This window comes from Cervus elaphus, chromosome 9 (genome assembly GCF_910594005.1).
Source record: "Cervus elaphus chromosome 9, mCerEla1.1, whole genome shotgun sequence".
Classification (NCBI taxonomy): domain Eukaryota; kingdom Metazoa; phylum Chordata; class Mammalia; order Artiodactyla; family Cervidae; genus Cervus; species Cervus elaphus.
Window position 1 is genome coordinate 69,586,628 of NC_057823.1, and position 19,653 is coordinate 69,606,280.

Sequence of the window (19,653 nt, forward strand, 5' to 3'; positions counted from 1 at the left end):
ACATCAATCTTTTTATGTTGTTTTTAATTAAGTTACTACTTGTCATCACCCAGACCCTTTGGGGGTTCCATGATAGCTTGTTATCTTTCTGCCATCTTTCTAATTACAAATTACTGATACACAGTTGATCCTACCCTGAAAACCGGGGACCCAATCCCTGCTGGAACCACTCTTGACACATCTAGAGTGATGCTACACACTACTGCTGACTGTGACCCTGAACTTATCCAAAGTCTTCATTTCTTTCTATGAGGAGGAGGGTGGACAGGAAAACACTGCGATCATACTTAAATCAAATTTTTTATTACAAAAATTGGAGAAAATTATTCAAACAGTTATAGAAGCACACAAAAGGAAAAAGTGAAACTCTTGACTATTTGCCCCTGTGGAATAACCATATTAACTTTGGAATTACTTCTGGAATATTTTACAGTAAAAGAAAAAAATAGAATTAACTATTCTAGAACCTTTTTCTTTTTATTAGCAACATATATTTCTCCTTTGACAAGTAACACAAGCTCTGTGAAACTAGGGATTTTGTCTATTTCCTTCACTGCTATATTTATAGGAACTAAAACACTGTCTGGCACAAAGTAGGTGCCAAAACATGTTCACTGCATGAATGAATGAAATCCTCCTTCCTATCAGATCAGTCACAAGTTTCATGGGGTCAGGGATGTGTCTATTTGGTCTCTGTGATCCCAGCACCAGAGAACCTGGCACAAGGTAAGCACTTAGTATCTGTTGAACTAGCAAAACAACTCAATGATGAAGCCACCTAATTTTTTTTTAACTGTTCCAGTGTGTTGACAATAGCACAATAATCAGCTATTCCCCAATTCACGGAAAAAGTCTCTCACAAACACTGTTGCAATAGTTGTTCTTATATATACATCCTTGTGTAAAGACGTTTTTAGGATAAGAATTACTTTTGAAAAAAAAAACAAACCTTTTGTGGGACAATCACTGACCTGGTTTAAATGTGTTCTGAAACCTCTTCCATCTAGAATTTCATAAATTAAAAACACTTAAGATTAATTTTTCAGCTTGTTTAAAAGCTACTGACTGAAACTCTGCAAAATGATCTCCCTTTCAAATCTCCAGTAGAAAACCAATGCTTCCCAATCCTGTCTAGATGCAGCTTGAACACTGTAACAAACAGGCTGCCTGCATCCCTGGTGATCAACATCTCTTGCATGCAACACAGTAGCAGTTTAGTCATCACCCGGAGACGGCCATTTTCAGGCAGGTCTCTACTGTTGATTCATCCAACAGAAAGGAGAAAGACAGGAGAGGAACAGACTTCCAGGGCCTGAGCTGGAAGAAGATGCTGAGAAACTAAGAGCTGGACAAGACCAGAAACAGGAGCTTAAGAGTATTTTTGAGTTCCCCAACAAGTGAACGTACAGAGCTCTATCTGAACTCTCCAATGGAAAAGTTTTTCCAGAAATTTACCTTTCTGCTTATTTAATTTTTTCACTCCAAAGATATTGGGTAAATCTCTATTATGTGTCAGAGTTGTGCCATAACTGGGAAGGAAGAAAGCAGGCAAGATGGACCTACTATCCAACATCCTGGCACTGAAGCTTAAGGACCATTGTCGAAGCACGAAGGGATCCAACTGACAAATAAAGACGGCTAGAGACCTTCACCTACTTTCCACCAGGAAACAGAATTTCTGTCCCAGTCACTGCTTCTTCTTTTATGAAAAACACTGCTCCATTTCTCTCCATGAATGGAGAAGTCGGTCAGAGATCTTTCCCTTTGAGTACACCCCAAGCAAAACTGGTCAACACACACTGATCGTACTTCCCTTTTCTCCAGGAGCATCTGCCACACCACAGGCCTTGCTGGGCCATCTTCTTAACTGAGGCCAAGAAGAACTGTGCTTTGGCACTTACTGTTGCAGAGTCAACATTCAAGAAGTATAAAACGTGAGGCTTTTAGGGAATCAAGACGATCTAGTCCTACTCCAGTAGTTTCCTAACCCGTTCTGTGGATCACAGAGCTCTTTGAGAATCAGTGACCCCTTTAGACTTCCTGTATGGAAAAAGACACACATACATCTCAGCACATAATTTCCCCTGTATTTTCAGGTGTTTCATGGACACACAATGTAATCAAATATCTAGAATTCCAGAGATCCCATATTAAGAATTCTTACTCTCTGTAAAAGCCCACTTAAGCGCTAATGTCCCAGTTAGCAGTCTCTGAGTTGGGGGGATGGAACACAGAGGCGTAGTGCCTGTGTATTACCACACAGGTCCCAGCTCAATCCTCGAGTGAGCTAGTTATCTTTAAAATATGGAAAAACACTGCTCGGTGGCCAAGGACAGAATTTCTAAAATCAGTCAGCTGAGCCATCTCATGTTTTCAAAGAAGACAACACCAAGCCCCAAAATGAAGTGGCTGAGTTTGGTGGCGTTGAAAGGTGACAGCGGCCCAGAGGCTGTTAGGATTGCTGCCCACTCTTGACGGAGCAGTAATACTCGTATGGATCCTCCACTTCATATACGTTTTCCTCAATGATATAGATGTTTTCCTCTGGGTGAATCACCTCTGCTGCTGCATTTGCCAACCCTGAAGGAGAAAGGTTGGCCAAAGTGATGAGGCTGTGGAAATAAAGTATTGTAGTTGAGTTAAGCATTTTCTGGACAACATGTAATAGAATTGAGAGAATGGGTTTTGCTGAAGAGTTAGCAACCAAGGCAGTATACGATCCTTGATCAGGTCCTGACTAGGAAGGGAAAACATAAAAAGCAATGACATAGTCTAGGGAATATTGTGTACAAATTCAAATTAGTCTGAAATTTCTTAGGTATAAAAGTGGAATTGTGTTACCTTAGAGAATATACTTATTCTGAGAGAATATACTTATATTTATTTATAGACTAAAGTGTTTATGTGAAGTGTCAAGATGTCTGAAACACCTGGTTCAGAAAAAAACATAATTGTATACGTAAAGAGAGAAACAAAGTAAATGTGACAAAATATCAAATAACATGCTCAAATTGCTTTGTTATTTCAATTATTATGTGGGTTTAAACAATTCCAAAAAGTAAAAGGAAAGTGTTATGGATCCAGTGAGACTTGAGTTTGAATTCTACCTCTGTTGCTTACCATCCATATGATCTAGGCTAAGTCAGATTTGCCTTTTCCATCTATTCATTCAAGAACTATTTAGTCTGTTACACACTGAGCCCATGCATCAAGAGATACAACAGTGAACAAAACACAAAAAGCTCCTGGAGGCTGAATATCAGTAAACTTAGGTGTTAGGGTCCTCATCTATACAATGGGAATAAGTACTCTTCTCTCACAGGGCTGCTGTAAGGAACATTTATCCATTCAATCCTCAAATATTTATGAAGTGTGTACTAAGAATCAGGTGTGCACTAGGGGATACAGTTGTTAATGTAGCTGATAAGTTCCTAGTTTTCTATGGAGTTTACATTTTAAGTAGAAATACAACACTAACCCAATAATTTCATAAAGAATGAACTAGTAGTACATGTAAATGTAAATATTACCTATGATATTACACCATTTCAGGTTTCAGCTCTAATAAATACTGGTTAGAGATCATATAAAGCCCCTGATGATTAAATGTTCTATTTGGTCTTATTTGACTTTTTTGCTGCAGACTATTTTGTCTTTATAACTACACCATTTAGTTTGTGAATGCTAAGTCACTTCAGTCGTGTCCAACTCTTTATGATCCTAGGGACTGTAGCCTTCCAGGCTCCTCTGTCCATGGGATTCTCCAGGCAAGAGTGGGTTGCCATGCCCTCTTCCAGGGGATCATCCCGACCCACGGAGCGAACCTGCATCTCTTATGTTTCCTGTACTGGCAGGCAGGTTCTTCACCACTAGCACCACCTAGACGTAGTCTAAAATTACTAGTGATTCAGATAGTGTTCAGTGGACAGAATTTTTTTTTCTTAATAATATTTCATTCTGCCCATGTACCAAATGTCACAGAAACCCAGTAAAAGCTATATAAGCTTTGCGTGTGTGTAGTGTAGTGTAGTTACGAATGGAGACTAATTCTGCAATATTATAGACAAGCAGTTTCCAACTCTGTTTGTACATTACAATTACCTAGAAAGTGTTTAAAACAATAAGGGTTCCCTGGTGGCTCAGATAGTAAAGAACCCGCCTGCAATGCAAGAGACCCAAGTTTGATCCCTGAGTGGGGAAGATCCCCTGGAGAAGGGAATGGCCACCCACTCCAGTATTCATTCCTGGAGAATTCCATGGACAGAGGAGCCTGGTGGGCTACAGTTCATGGGATCAGAAACAGTCGGACAGAACACAACTAACTTTCACTTTTTTACTATGATGAGACCTCATCCCCAAAGATTCTGATTCATTTGCTCTGGGGTAGACAAATATGTTTAAGTGCCCTAGGTGATTCTAATAGGCAATCAGAGTTAAGAAGAACCAGGCTGAGTTATAAAAAGCTCTAAGAGTAGATTCTGAGCTTCTTGTTCACTTCTGGAAACAATGGCCACCTAGAACCTGGGTGTAGTAGGTGCTCAATCAGCTGAAGGGTCATCCAAGATTCCCACCTTCTCCTCCCCTACACATTATTCTTACCTGGAATTTTGTATCTTCTCTTTTCTATCAGAATACCCTAAGCAGAAAGGCAAAGAAAAGTCAATTTAAAATGCTCTAATAAAATAAATGAGATAAAAAACAAAACGGGCTAACTGGAGGCAGATTGTTTAGGGAAATCTGGTCTACCAGTTAAGATTGAATTACATCAAACCACTGATATGTGTCTTGGTTTATTACATAAACTGTGGTAGAAAGTAATAAAGATGTGTTTTCATATTTAACAAATGTAGGGAGTGTCTCCTACATACCTGGTAGTATGCTAAGCACAAGGGACACAAAAAATGAATTATGAGCCCTGACATCATTAAGCTTGTCTTCCAGTGGGGAGGCATTTAAGAAAAAAAAGTAAATAGAAAACATAATTTCAAACTGTGATATGACAGAAAGAAAAGTACTGCAGCAAAATGGATTAACCGAGAGATTATCATACTGAGTGAAATAAGACAGAGAAAGGCAGATATTGTATCATTTATATGTGAAAACTAAAAACTTACAAATAGGTTTATTTACAAAACAGAAAAGACTCACAGACACAGAAGACAAACTTATGGTTGCCAAAGGGAAAAGGGGAGGAGAGATAAATTAGGAGTATGGAATGAACAGATACATACCACTAAGATGACCTTTAAGCTCAGTTCTCAAAGAAGAGAATGAGTCAACCAAATGAAGAACCAGGGTGAGCATCTGGATTGAGTAAAGCCCTGGTAAAGATGGTGATAAGTGGCTGAAACTGAAAGCATGACTGGAATAAAAGAGTGGCACAAGATGAGGTCTGAAATGGAGGCTGGGCTAGATACTACAGAACCCTAGAAGTCATAATCAGGAGCTTGGGTTTAATCCTAAGACATAAGAAATAACTGAAGGCCAGAAATGTGATATAACTGGGTTTCAAGAAAATCACTTTGGTTGCTATGTGGAGAATGAACTAAAAGGAGGTGTGATAAAAAGATCAGTCAGTCATAGTCATGAACTGCCTCAGAGTAAGGCAGTGACAGAGAGGCACAGAATCATGAATGAATTTTAGATATATTTTGGGAAAAGTGCAAGAAGTGAATGTGGATTGTGTGTAGTTGGGACAGTGTGTTAGGAGTGAAGAAGAGAATTCAAGGATGGCTTCTAGCTGAGGCAACCAGCTGGATGGTAGTGAAACACTATGATGAAGACCCAGCGAGGGGGGGTAGGGTTTTAAAAAGATGGAATATAGACTCTAGAGCCCCTTTTTGGACACATTAAGGTGAGAGACAAATAAGTGGATATGACACCTGAACAGCTGGACAATCAGTACCAACACCCTTGAGTGCTGAAGACAGAAACTAAGGATGACATTTAAGTCTATGGAAATATAGGTTATCATCAACCAGAGGGTATGGAGAGAGGAAAAACCCCAGCTCTGGGGAGTCTCAACACCTAAAGATCATGCTGAAGAAGAGAAAATAATAAAAATGACTGAAAAGGAGTGGCCAAAAATGAGAGTGGTCTTTCAGAAGTCAAGAGAAGGAAGACTTCTTTGGAATGAGTGAGGGTCAACTGAGTTGAATATTACTGAAAGTTGGATGTACTGCATTGAAGGCAGAGGTATCTACTGGGTTTATCAAAATGGAGATCACTGAGCTTGAACTAAAACTACTTCCATGGTAATTCAGGTGTAGAAGCTAAATGGGGGGTGGGGATGTTTGAAGAGTACAGAGGAATGAAATGTAGGAATAACTCATCTGAGAAATATGCCTGTAAAGGAGAGGAGAGAAATGGGAGTAGTTGGAGAGGAATGTGTGAACTAGATCTTATTTTTACACTAATAATAAAAAGCATAAATAGGAATGGAGAGAGAGATGATTCTGGAAAAAGTGATCAAAGGGAGAAGGAAGTCATAGCTATGGCAAAGTAGTTGAAACAGGCTTTTAATACTTCATCAGTGCAGTGAGAAGGCAGGGAGGTTTGAGCAACAGTGAAATATGTGATGCTCATCTCAGACACTGCAATAAGAAGATACAAGATTGCTGCACATTTCTTAGTGCCAATTTATGGCTTTGATGTCATGATTAAAAACATGTCACCCCAGTTGTGTGATTTTCTCTAGCAGCTTCTAGGGAAAAGACTGCAAATTGTACACAACTTTCCCATCTATTCTTCTAAGTAGTCATGTTTTGAGTTTTGGCAGTAATCACATGTGTGTACAAAACATGACTTCTCCTACTCCTCATCAACCTCTTTCCAAACCCTTTTACACAAACCATAACAGTCCCCAACATCCAGGCCTTGGTAGAACTGAAAAAGTGGGTGTTATCAATGCTCCCTTATCAACCTGTAGACTCCATATTCATGTGGTCAATTCCCAAACTCCACTGCTACCTCTCCATACACTCAGGTAAGTGGGAGTGAGTAGCTTCTTCTTCTGAACAATTCATTTACCATTAACAGCAGAATAACAAAAAGGTAAGCTGGATAGCCCTGGTTTCAAATCCTTTATCAATTAACAGTGTCACGTTGGACTAAACGTTACTTAACCTTTCAACACAATGGCTCTCCAACTGGTAAATGAGAATATTAGTACCTTTTTCAACAGGGTAATTATGAGGATTTCATGCACATAAAGCATTTGGAAGCTTTAAGCCACACAGGATGAGGAGCTCATCCCTGTTTTCCCTGGACTGTCCCAGTTTTAGCACTGAAAACCCACATATTAGGACCCCCTCTTCAGTCCTGGGAAGTTTCGGAATCATTTGTAATCCTACACACAGTTGATGTTTATGGATGAGTAAGAAAGGCTACTAAAATAATAGAGGTACAAGGCCTTGGCCTCTGCCCCAAAGAGAAGAGAATATATCACAATTATTAAAGTCCGTGAGGCTTTTGGAGTGATGGAAGTGTTTGGTCATTGATTGTGGTGATGGTTTCCTGAGTGAAATCATCTACAAAAGTTCATTAAGTTTGACACATTTTAAATATACAGTTTATCGCATATAAATTATACTTATTTTTTTAAAATAAACATAAGTAACTGAGAAGTAAAATGTTTGCTGAGTGCCACAATGGAGGAAAATAACAAATGCTGCAACCTTGACCATGACCCAGTGTTAAAGGAACCTGCTACCCCTCTTTAAAGAACCACACCTAAGAGATAAATAAGATAGAAAGTACATAGAAGGAAGTGATTGCTGATTCATGAATTTAAAAGATTTATGTTCTTTACAAACTAAGAAAACAGGTACTAGAATCAACCTGCCTGAATCTGAATTTCAGCTTTGCCACTTACTGATTCTGAAACCTTGAGAAAACCTTGAAAGTTTACCATCTCTAAGTGTTACTCTCCTCTGCTGTAAAAAATGGGGATAACAGTACTACCTACCTTATAAGATGGTGAGGATGATAAATAAAAACATGCTTGTGACATGGTAAGCACTGATTAAAAACGGGCTATTATTAATCCCGTGGTTTGAAAGGACTACAGAGTATTCATTCTAATCAATATAACCTAATAATTGTAATATCTAGGTTTGGGTTGGTTCCTATATTAACAGTTCCTTATCAGAGGGAGAGAGAAGCACCATCAAGTGACTTACATTTGAGAATGAAACCACCAGAGATAAGAATCAGAGCCAGCCCAGCAGAGACTCCTGCTCCTATGTAGAGGCCTGTGGTGGTGGTGGCACCCATGTCTTGTAACTCAGTAGCCAGTGTGGATATTTCCTATGGAAACGCAAAGAGAATTACAGCAAATGGCCAGAAACCCATTGTCTGCCCAGGTAATCGCACGATTTATGCATCAGACCAGCCCCTTCACAGTGTCCCAAGAATGCAGGGACCTTGAAATGACTCATGATCTGTCCCCTTTTAGACAAGCTTCAAACCACCCAAAGAGATTAGCTGAAGTTTTAGAGTTAGCAAGAGAATAAGACATGCTTGTCTGTGCTGTGGGTGGAGAAGTAGCCTTAGTAAATAGACTCCCAATTTCCCCAACAAAAATGAACATTAAAGTGGAACACTATGTAAGATTCCCTTGTGTTTCCAGGGAGTTTCAGAGAGGTCTAAATTTGATGTTGTGCCATGAAACCCCAATTTCCACAGAAAGATAGTGATTTAAAAGCTAGGAATTTGCAGCCTGACAGTCTTGGGTTCAAACCCCAGTTCCGTCACCAAAGAGCAGAGTCATCTTGTAAAGTTATCGGGAAAATTAAGTGACAAGAAACAGAAAACGCTTGGCACAGAGCCTGGTACAGGATAACTGTTCAGTCAATGGTAGCTTTTATTGCTATTGCTCTACATCCTGCTTCTAAAAGCTCAGTTCATGTTCCCCCTTTAAAAAGAGTAACAGCAAACACTTTTAAAACAACATCAAGCAATTAAGTCCTCCATTTATTCAACACACATATACTGCAAGTGCACTGTGCAAACGTGCCCTAAGCAGAGAGGCACAAAGAGGTATTTAAAAGGCAGTCCTGGATCGCAAAGACTGCAGGACAAACACAAAATACTTGAGAGTGAGTCAGACTGAGACAAATGAATGCAGACTCCCGGGTATATCCTCAAACAATTTCCCAGTCACTGCTATCAGATTGTTTTCTAGTGGTTTTCCCTTTCACTCTGAGAAGGTGGGAGACATTAAAATGATGGTTGACTGAAATACTGCTTTGTTTTTAGTTAGATATGTAAGTTCTTACCTTAGAATATTCCTGACTGGTGCCTTGTCATAAATAAATAAACTTAAACAAACAATCTTTCTCATTAGGGTAGAAATGTTAACAAGGAAAAACACTACTCTCAGGAGATGCAGGGTGTCTGAACCCTCCACAGTAGTATACAGTTGTGAAATTTCAGGACAAGAACAAAATGCTAGTGCTTCTTCCTTTTGGTTTTCCAGCACCTACTATGTGCCAGGCACTTTTATATGCATCATATCATTCCATCCTTACAACAGGCCTCTGCAGTTACAATTGTCATCAGCAACATGTTATAGTCAAGGAACCCAAAGCCAAGGGAGATTAGGTATTTTTCCCCAAGAAAAGAGTGGACAGGAAGGAAGTCTAAAGTCATACTTTTTTTTTCTTTGAGTTGAGCATGAGCTCAGCTCACACACACAGTTACTTACTGTCTGATCTTTATTACGGAGGGTCTCCAGTGTCTGCGTCTCTACCACAAAGAAGAAAAATAGCCAAAACAGTTAGAAACTCTTTTATATGCAGTTTGTTGGGTTTTTTTTAAGCTGCCTATAATTCTATTTGAAATTAATTCTACTTCATACTCTTCACAATAATTAACTGAGAAACCAACAGAATTTATTGAACACTTACAAATCAACTCTAGGATGACCACATTTTTTCACCCAGATAACAAACCAAACTACCTATGTTCTATGAAATGGAGACTTCTGGGAAGATGTATTTTGAATATGTGGTTTGTTGTATCCATAGGACCTAAAAGGGTCTGCAAAATTCTAACAACATTGACAATACACAAGCAGGCATTAAAATTAGACTTCTTTTTTAGATCAAATGACTGCTCTTTAATATTTATTTTGTTCATTTTTTAATTGATGTATTGTTGATTTACAATGTTGTGTTAGTTTCAGGTATACAGTAAAGTGATTCAGAATATACATATTCTTTTTCAGATTCTTTTCCCTTACAGGTTATTACAACTTACTGAGTATAGTTCCCTGTGCTATACAGCAGATCTTTGGTGGTTATCTATTTCATATATCTGTGTGCTCATTCACTCAGTTATGTTCAACTCTTCGAGAGCTCATGGACTGTAGCCTGCCAGGCTTCTCTGTTTATGGAACTTTTCCAGGCAAGAATACCAGAGTGGGTTGTCATTTCTTACTCCAGGGGATCTTCCTGATCCAGGGATTGAACCCCATCTCTTGCATCTCATGCATTAGCAGGTGGATTCTTTACCACTAGGGCCAACTGGGATGCCTTTTATACGTTAATCCCGAACTGCTAATTTATCCCTCCTTCACCCTTTTCCCTTTTGGTAGCCATCAGTTTGTTTCCTATGTCTATGAGTCTATTTCTGTTTTGTAAGTAAGTTCATATGTAGAATCTTTTTTAGATTCCATATATAAGCAATATGATATGACATCTGCCTTTCTCTGTCTGGCTTACTTCACTTAGTATGATAATCTCAAAGTCCACCCATGTTGCTGCAAATGGCATTATTTCGTTTTTATAACTAAGTAATATTCCATTGTATAGATGTCCATCAACAAAAGAATGGATAAAGCTGTGGCATGATTAGACTCTGAAAGGTAAGGAAAGTTAATTTTCTCAAAACCATTTAACATCTACTCATTGGAGAGGGGGTATTTTGTTCCCTAAAAAATGAAAATAATAATAACTGTAACTATAATTTACTATGAATAGGCATTGTGTTAAATTCTTAAAGTGAAGTATCTCATTTAGCACTCAAAACAACTATCTTAAAGTAGGGACTATCTGTCCCATTATCCAGAGGAAGAAGCTGAGAATTGGGAAGCTAAATGACTTACCCAAGGTCATACAGCTTAGCGAATAACAGAAATGGCCTTCCAATTTAGGTCTGCATGGCCTTAAGTACACACTCTTAACTATGCTGCCTCCAACAATGCTCACCTCGGCACTGTGATTACTAAGCTCATCATGTTGCCCAGATCCCACCTCACTTTCTTTCCTTTTTAGGTATTTATTTATTTATCTGCCTATCCATTCAATGAACATATATTACATCCCCACTCTATGCCAGGCACAGAGGACAGAACAGTGAACAAGATGGGCACAGGCCCTTATCTCATAAACAATGCATTTTAAAAACCAATAAATCATCAGCCTTGGGAAGATTAAGCATGCAAACTCATTTTTCTGGTTGAGTCAGAGGCTCTGAAACTTCCTAAATGTCACGGTCACTTGCTGGAGGCTTCAAAGTCTAAGCCTTTTAATGCAAAACTCCTGGCATACAGGCTCTGATTTTAATATTATAAAAGCATATTCTCAGCCTAAAGTTTTGTTTGTTTATTTTTTAAGAAAAGGAAAGACATTATCTGCCATTTACCTTTGCTCCTATTACAAAAAGGAATTTAAGAACCACACTTGTGGAACTACTAAGTAAACTACACATACAATATTTTCTAGTGTAAATCTAGTTTCTGCTTCCCTACAATTACTTTTCTTGGCTTAAATGGTAAGACTGTCTGGCTTCTAGCTTTTTTTTTTTTAACTTCATTTTACAGTGAAAATGATCAATAAACTAGAGCAGTATTGGGTTATCACAGCTTATTTTCACATAGATTGTTATCAACCAAGATGGGTGGGACAGATGAAGGAAGTTACAGTGTGTTTCCTAGAGGACCCAAGACTGGGGGAGCAGGTTGATGATCTTAAAAGTACACAAGCTTAATATTTACCATCTAGCATGTTTTAGGTGCCTGACACAGTGCTTAGTACTTTACAAGCACAGTATCTTTTCATCTTCACCACAACGTTGTTCTTGTTCAAACACTAAGTCATGTCTGACTCTGCAACCCCATGAACTGCAGCACATCAGGCTTCCCTGTCCTTTACCATCTCCATGAGATTGCTCAGATTCATGTCCACTGAGTAAGTGATGCCATCCAACCATCTCATCCTCTGTAACCCCTCCTCTTGTCCTCAATATTTTCCAAAATCAGGGTCTTTCCAGAGAGTCAGCTCTTCACTTCAGGTGACCAAAGTATTGGAGCTACAGCACCAGTCTTTCCAATGAATATGCAGGGTTGATTTCCTTTAGGATTGACTGGTTTGATTTCCTTGCTGTCCAAGGGACTCTCAAGAGTCTTCTCCAACACTACATTTCAAAAGCATCAGTTCTTCGGCGCTCAGCCTTCTGCATGGTCCAACTCTCACATCCATACATGACTACTGGAAAAACCATTTTGACTATACAGTCCTTTGTCAGCAAAGTCATGTCTCTGCTTTTTAAAACACTGTCTAGAGCTGTCATCGCTTTTCTTCAAAGAAGCAAGCATCTTTTAATTCCATGGCTGCAGTCACTGTGTGCAAAATACTATTATTTTCCCATTTTTCAAATGAAGAAGTCTCAGAGAGGTATTTTGTCCAAGATCGCATAGCTATTAACTGGAGAACCCGAGATTCAAATCAAGTCTACTTCCAGAGCTAAGGATTCATCTGTGATGCAGTCCTGCCTTCTTCAGGTGGAAGAGAGATTTCATTTGTCCAATGTTCAAAGTTGGTTTAGGAACTTCAAAGACCCTTGGAACCCTTACTTTGTAAAGGATCCTCTCCACTGTATAGCAAGTATATTATATGTACCCACATTCCACATTAAAGAAAGGGTGTGTACAACTACACACAAGTTGACTTGCAGATAATTAACTTGTATAATGTTACATATTGTAGTCATACCATTAAATACTAATTAATTTCAACTTTTCATTTTATTTCCGAAGTTTGGAGCCATTGCCTTTTTGTGTTTAAGTATTTTCTCAGGCCTTTGAAAAGCTCAGAGATTGTAGGCACTCTGCCTATATTCCCAGGTGCAAAAGATGGACCCATTCTGTTGCCCTAAAGGGAAGGAACAAACAAGTAAAACCTGAAGTGAAGGCCACTTCTGGTATGGTACAGACACCTCAAAAAATGTGTACTGCCTTGTGAGAAAGCTACTTCTCTATCTGGGAAGGTGTGTGGTCACACAGCAAATGTCCACTTGGGCGTGACGTTCTAAAGAGCACTGAAACCCATGATGGGTAAGTGGGATTCCCACCATCCCCTTCAAGGTCTACAGTCATGGAATTCTTTAAAATATAACAATGACATATGATAAACACTTGGTATGATTTGATTAGCTCACTATTTGGGTGGTCATCTGTTTCTACCATATTTAATTTCCTTACTAATTGCATGAGAGATGTTGGTATCCAGTGACTAAAGAACCAACAAAAAGATTCAACCTCTAGAGAACTGACATTAATATTTAAAATAACTAATATTTGAGTGCTTTCTCTGGGCAGGGCATTATGCATTATGCTTAGTGCTTTTCATATGTCATCACATCAATCTTTACAATAGTCTCATGACTTAGGCACTGGAAATTAACCTCATTATAGAGGTAAGGAAATTGAGCCTCACAGAGTTTGAGCAACAAAACTGAGTTTATAAAACTAACACAAAGAGCTGAGATTAGAACCCACTCCGCCCATCACTGAAGTGCTGTGCTGTGCTGTGTTGTTTCAGTCATGACCAACTCTGTGCAACCGTATGGACCTTAGCCTGCCAGGCTCCTATGTCCATGGGATTCTCCAGGCAAAAATACTGAGTGGGTTGCCATGTCCTTCTCCAGGGAATCTTCCTGACCCAGGGATTGAACCTTCATCCCTTGTGTCTCCTGCATTTCAGGCAGTTTCTTTACCCACTGAGTCACCTGAGAAGCCCATCACTGAAGTAGTACTTAACTACAATCTCATTCTGCCTCTAGATCTTACTGAAAACGACAATAACTAATATGTACTGAGTATGTACCATGATCAGACTCTAGGCTAAGCACTTTAGACACACTTCCTTATTTAAATCTGAGAGATTTAACAGATTAGGATTTGGAATTTACCTATTATTATATTTTAGGGCTTTCCTGGTTGCTCAGCATAAAGAATCCACCTGCCGATTCAGAATACACGAGTTCAATTCCTGGGTCTGGAAGATCCCCTGGAGAAGGAAACGGCAACCCACTCTAGTATTCTTGCTTGGGAAATTTAATGGAAAGGAACTTGATGGGCTACAGTCCATGTCGTTGCAAAAGAGTCAAACATGACTTAGCAACTAAACAACAACAACAACAACCTCATTTTACAGAATCAAAGACTATGCTTTGGAGAGTTTAGAGAGACCAGGACTCCTCCCTGATCAATGTGACTTGAGGTCTGCTCTGTCAACCCTATCTTCTTTCTAGAGCACTGTGGAAAATACTTGTTGAAATACTTGAAGGATTTAGCTGATCCTTCTGAGGTCAGAATCTGAGGAAGATGATGGACTTTATTCCAGTTAGAAGTAACTCTTGGAATAGCCTAATCCAAATTATCCCAAACATGAACTGGGGCCAATACATGACAAAACATCATCAGTACAGGAGTAAATCAGAAAATAATAAGGAAACATAATAATGAGTTTTTCATTAAACTTATATGAGTATCCCCCCCCCTTTTTTTTTTTAAACAGGGGGATGTCAATAGTAGAAAGTAGAAATCTTTTTTTCCCTTGTTTGGCAAAATACGAAGCTCATCAAAAATCTTTTTCAGGAGTCAGGTGAATTACTAGGTGGTGAAATCCAAGTCTCTGAACTCATTCCTCAGACAGAAGAGGAAGCTGCTATCCAGAGAAGTGAAAGGCTTTGGCTCAGGTAGAGGGCTGTTCATGACTAATTCAGAATCCCAGCCTGGGGCTCTTTCTTCCCAGCATAAATTTACCTTCACCCCTTCCTTACCTCTGTCACTATCTTGGGTGCACAGAAATATTCGTGCCTCCACTCAAACTATTTTCTCATATTTTCCCCGTATTCTAAATCCTCTGAACTCAGAAACCAACTAAAGGTTTCCTCCTAAACACCATATGTAATTACCTGAGACAGGTCCCTTTGTGGTGAGCATCCTTGGAAAGGCTGTAGTGATGTCCCTCCATGGAGTCCAAGCTGGAGTGACCTTGGCTAAAGTCAGAAACCAACGTAAGGATGAGGCTTCTCTGAGAGCAGAAAAGCGGCAACAGAAAAAAATTGTAAACACAACAATAGAAGAGATACACATGCTAAACTTTCAAACCTACCTGAACACCTTCGTTGAGAGTATATGACACTCAGAATGTCTGACAGAGGTGTGTTACATCATTATTATCACAGTCTAATTGTTAATAATAAAACTTACAGCCATAGTAAATGCTTTCCACAAAACATCTCATAAAATCCTCCCAGTGGCCTCTAGGGTAGATAGTATTATATTTTAGAGAGGAAGAGGTCACAGAGTTTAAATAACTTGACCAAGATTACACAGCTGGAAAGAAGCAGTATTAAATTTGAACTTAGCTGCATCAACCACTAAGTACACATTCTATAAGCATTAAAACATGAAACCTTACGTGCCCCCTCTCCCCTACACATGCAGAGTCCAGTGGTTCTCAATCCTGGCTGCACATGGGGGAGAATCACTGGGGGTAGACTTTGTAAAACTCCCATGCTCAGGCTCCATCCACCTCCAGAAATGCTGATTTCCCTGGTTTAGGGGTGGCGCCCAAGCATCTGTGGGAGTCAAAAGGCTCCCCAGGTGATTCCAATGACCAGTCAGGTACTCAGACCACTAATCTAGCACTTTCCTTCATTCTATGGCCATGAGGTTCAAAACAGATGGAGGGAATTAAACACGGTTGGATACGTTAAACTTTAGGTCTTAGGGACCCAACTGGAGGGCTGTAATTGGGAAGACCAAAGGTGAGATCAGTCAGCGTATTTAATATGATCCACAGGCAAATCTCATTCAGAAAGAAGGTATGCAAAAGTTTACTCACCTGGTTTGATGATCAACTCCAGGTTTGATTTTCGATCATTCATTGGCCCTGGGAATTGGATCCGGCAGCAATAGGTCCCACTGTCAGCTAAAGTCACATTCTTTATGGTTAAGGTCACATCTCCTTTGTGCAAATCCCTCTTTAGTAGGTATCTGCTGGATGTCTGAAAGGTCACATTCCTTCCATCAGTCCTGAGCACCAAACTGTAACATTCAAACACAGGGCAGGGTCCCCTGCCCCAGCACACAGGCACGAGATTCTCAGTGGTAGCTGGAGAGTAGGTGCAGGGCAGATCAGCATTCTGACCCACCTGAGACACATATGCCCCTTTCAAAGAATCTGCATAAAGAGGGAAAGAGAGCAGTGAGAGAGGTTGGTCCATTTCAAGAAAACTGCAAGCAATGCTTTGCAGAATAAAGAGGAAACCACTGCTGCTATCCTGCTTGGAGAACAGTTCACTATTGCAATGATTCTCAGACTCAAGGGGCACCAGAATCACCAGAAAGCTTTGTTCAAACAGAGATAGCTGGGCTCAACTGCTAGAGTTCCCCATTCAATAGTTCTCGGGTGGGGCCCAAGAATTGTATTTCTAACAAGTTCCCAGGACACGCTCAGGATATGGTTCATCTTAGAACCTCACTTTGAGAACCAGTGCCCCAGAAGAGAATCATGGCCTGGTCCTGTGAACATCGAAGGGCACTGCTGATGGAAACAGATAATCAGCAGTGGGTCACTGTCAGCCAGGAAAAGAGCTCACCCATGTAGGTTAGTCGTCTATTCACAAACTCAGGGCAGTTATCCTAACACAAAACTCTCTCTTCTTTTTTTTTTTTTAATCAAGCACCAGTCACATAATGCATAAAAACCCGTGGCTGAATAAGAAGTTAATGTATGGCTGTTCTTAGGTTTAAAATTTATATAAACTACACATTAATATACGCACATATTCAAGCAGTATAAAAAGTATATGAAAACTCTCCCATACCCTACTGTTTTCCATTTCCCAGCTCCCTTTCCCAGAGAAGCATTCATGTATTTCCACTCCCCTGTGACACACACAAGAACAAGTCCAATATATCCATTTTTCTGTTCCTTGCTTCCTTCAATTAACATTATGATTTAAAGACATCTCATATCATTATGTTTCATCAGTTTTGCTATTTGTATCATGGATATATCACAATTTCTTTACCCACTACTCTGCTGGTGGACATTTAGGTTGCTTCCAAACTTTTGCTTATTACAATGACCATCCTTGCATCTTTATCTTGCACTATCCAACTGCAAAAATCCAGACTTACTTGTAAGCAGTAGCAGCATGAGCAGGACACAGTCAAAAAACAGATGTGAAAACATGGGTTCTGAAGAAGAAAGTCAAACAACGGCTCTGTTTAGGTGCCGTTTTAATTCTCCAATTGAAGTGAGTATTTCCTGAAACTGTCTCTCCTCCCAAGTCACAAGAGCAGTGGCCACTCTCCAGACTGCTGGCCCAGCACAGTAGGCATTTGACTACCAATCACTTCTCTCAACACTGTCATCTACGATGACAGCAAAGGAAATGCTAGTTCTCTCTCATGCTAGACCACACACATCCTGTGAAGACTGACATTTACCCTGTCCTCATCAACAAAGAGGAAGCAATACTCAGAGGAAGAAAATCGTTACTCTGTCAAGTGTCTCTTGGCAAGCAGAGTGAGCCCTCTACTATCTCCAGTGAAATAATAGGCCTCTATCTGAAATGGACAGTGTTCACTGGAAGCACAGGTAGAAATATATCACTCGTACATTCATCAATCAAGTCAGTCAGCTGGTAAGTCCTATGACCAATGTTTATGAAGCATCTACTATCTGTCAGGAACTGGACTAGGAGCTGGGAAATACCACCATGAATGAATGGCCAGATTCTTTCTTTATTTTTTTTGGCCATGCCATGTGACTTGTAGGATCTTAGTTCCCCAACCAGGGATCGAACCCATGCCCCCTGCATTGGAAGTGTGCATTCTTAACCACTGAACTGCCAGGGAAATCCCTGGCCTGTTCCTTATCCTCACATTTAGGTGCCCTTTCTACTCCAATCATGAAACTAATTCTTAGCCTTGCTCTAATACAAACTGAGCTATGTCATATAAGCTTACTAGGTTGGCCTCCCCATTTATAAAATTTATAACATGAGGAAATTGTGTTAGGTGATAGCTACTCTAATATTCTGACTTTGACCTGAACTTTCAAAACTCTTCCACCAAGGAAAAATGCATTCCTTCCTGCAATGATTCTTTCCCCCTCCTGTTGGGGGAACTGAGGGCACCTCGATATTCTATTTCCTCTCATATACACTAGATGTCCCCTCTCCTTCCATCCCAGGGGCTTTGGGCATCGTCAGAAAGTGTTGAACCACACTCTCCATTACTGAGGTTAACATCACAGACTCAAACAGTCTCAACTCTGGGAGAGTGATTTTTGTCTGGAAATCTTAAAAGCAAACATCTATTTATAAAAGGGAAGTGAGCTCTCAGATGGAATAGTTTCTGAAAACCCTGTGGTCTTCCTCTGTCTTCTGTGCCTGAATTTCCTTGTCACTCACTTTAAACGTTACTAAATGCATTTATTATAACTATCCAGCTTATTCTGTGTGTGTACCTTTATAGTGCCACAAAGTTAGTGGTGACTCAAGAGATCATGTTCAATTTTTTCATGGTATAGACAAGGAAACTGAGACCTGAAAAGACCAATTTGCCCAAAGGTGTATGACTGTTCAAGTAAGAACACGAGTTTCCCTAAGAACCAGATTGTTTTCCCATTGTAAACTATGTTTCATAAATTTCATATTTGCCCTTACTATGTCTGCCCACATACTTAATAACAACAAGCAAATGTATATATTCAAGTGTAAGGTAGATTTGATTAAACATGGGATCAGAGGTTAGATTTACTAACAGCATGCATGAGTACAAGCAAAACTCTTAAAAGTTTCAGGCCTCACATTTTGTGTTCTGATTTTGGTTTGTTTTGTTTCTTATTATTATTACTGTGTCCTCTATCCATCTCTAGAATTACCACTGGATCCAACTTAATAAAAGTTTAACAACTGAAACTTTCCTGGGAATCCACCTGCCAATGAAGGGAACACAGGTTCAATCTCCATAGCCCAGGAAGATCTCACATGCTGTGGAACAACTAAGCCCACATATAGCAGCAAAGACCCAGGACAGCCTAAATAAATAAATAAAATTATTTTTAAAATGAAATTACTTACTAGTCAGGCTTTAGGAAAAAATTAACAATGTATTAATTCATTGAAGTCTAGACATGAAGGCACCTAGAAATCTACTCTAACCCCTTTCTTTTTCTCTGTGTATGCAGGACTTTTTCTGAATATTGTCATTTTCACTTAACTTTTATTTCTTGATTTTTTTTAACTGTTTAGGCAACACATCCAAATGGCTAAAGTTTAAAGCAATATAAAAAACTTATATTGAGAAGCTTCATTCTCACCCCTTCAAGTTCACCAGTTTCCCCC

General features: G+C 39.5%; 1 protein-coding gene across 2 annotated transcripts; it reads right to left on the minus strand.

Moving 5' to 3' along the window:
• Positions 1–281: 281 nt before the first annotated feature.
• HAVCR2 (hepatitis A virus cellular receptor 2) lies at positions 282–18,094 on the minus strand. Of its 2 annotated transcripts, none has more exons than XM_043913402.1 (7): positions 17,438–17,841; positions 16,137–16,475; positions 15,202–15,285; positions 9,707–9,747; positions 8,181–8,307; positions 4,600–4,636; positions 282–2,612 (listed from the first exon to the last, which is right to left on the minus strand). In XM_043913402.1, exons 1-7 carry the CDS (start codon positions 17,490–17,492, stop codon positions 2,453–2,455), a joined length of 843 nt encoding a protein of 280 aa, XP_043769337.1. In that variant the 5' UTR covers positions 17,493–17,841; the 3' UTR covers positions 282–2,452. The 2 variants fall into 2 exon arrangements, with proteins under 2 accessions (XP_043769337.1, XP_043769338.1); XM_043913403.1 differs by having other exon boundaries at positions 2,245–2,580; positions 17,438–18,094.
• Positions 18,095–19,653: the final 1,559 nt, after the last annotated feature.

What these genes read in the sequence shown, in the direction of transcription:
- HAVCR2 (XM_043913402.1), bottom strand. Translation starts at nt 17,492, where the DNA reads ATGTTTTCACATCTGTTTTTTGACTGTGTCCTGCTCATGCTGCTACTG. An exon ending in TCCGTAATAAAGATCAGACA is followed by an intron (nt 8,308 to 9,706) that starts GTAAGTAACTGT and finishes GCGTTTCCATAG; the next exon opens with GAAATATCCACACTGGCTAC. An exon ending in GAGAAGATACAAAATTCCAG is followed by an intron (nt 2,613 to 4,599) that starts GTAAGAATAATG and finishes TTATTTCCACAG; the next exon opens with CCTCATCACTTTGGCCAACC.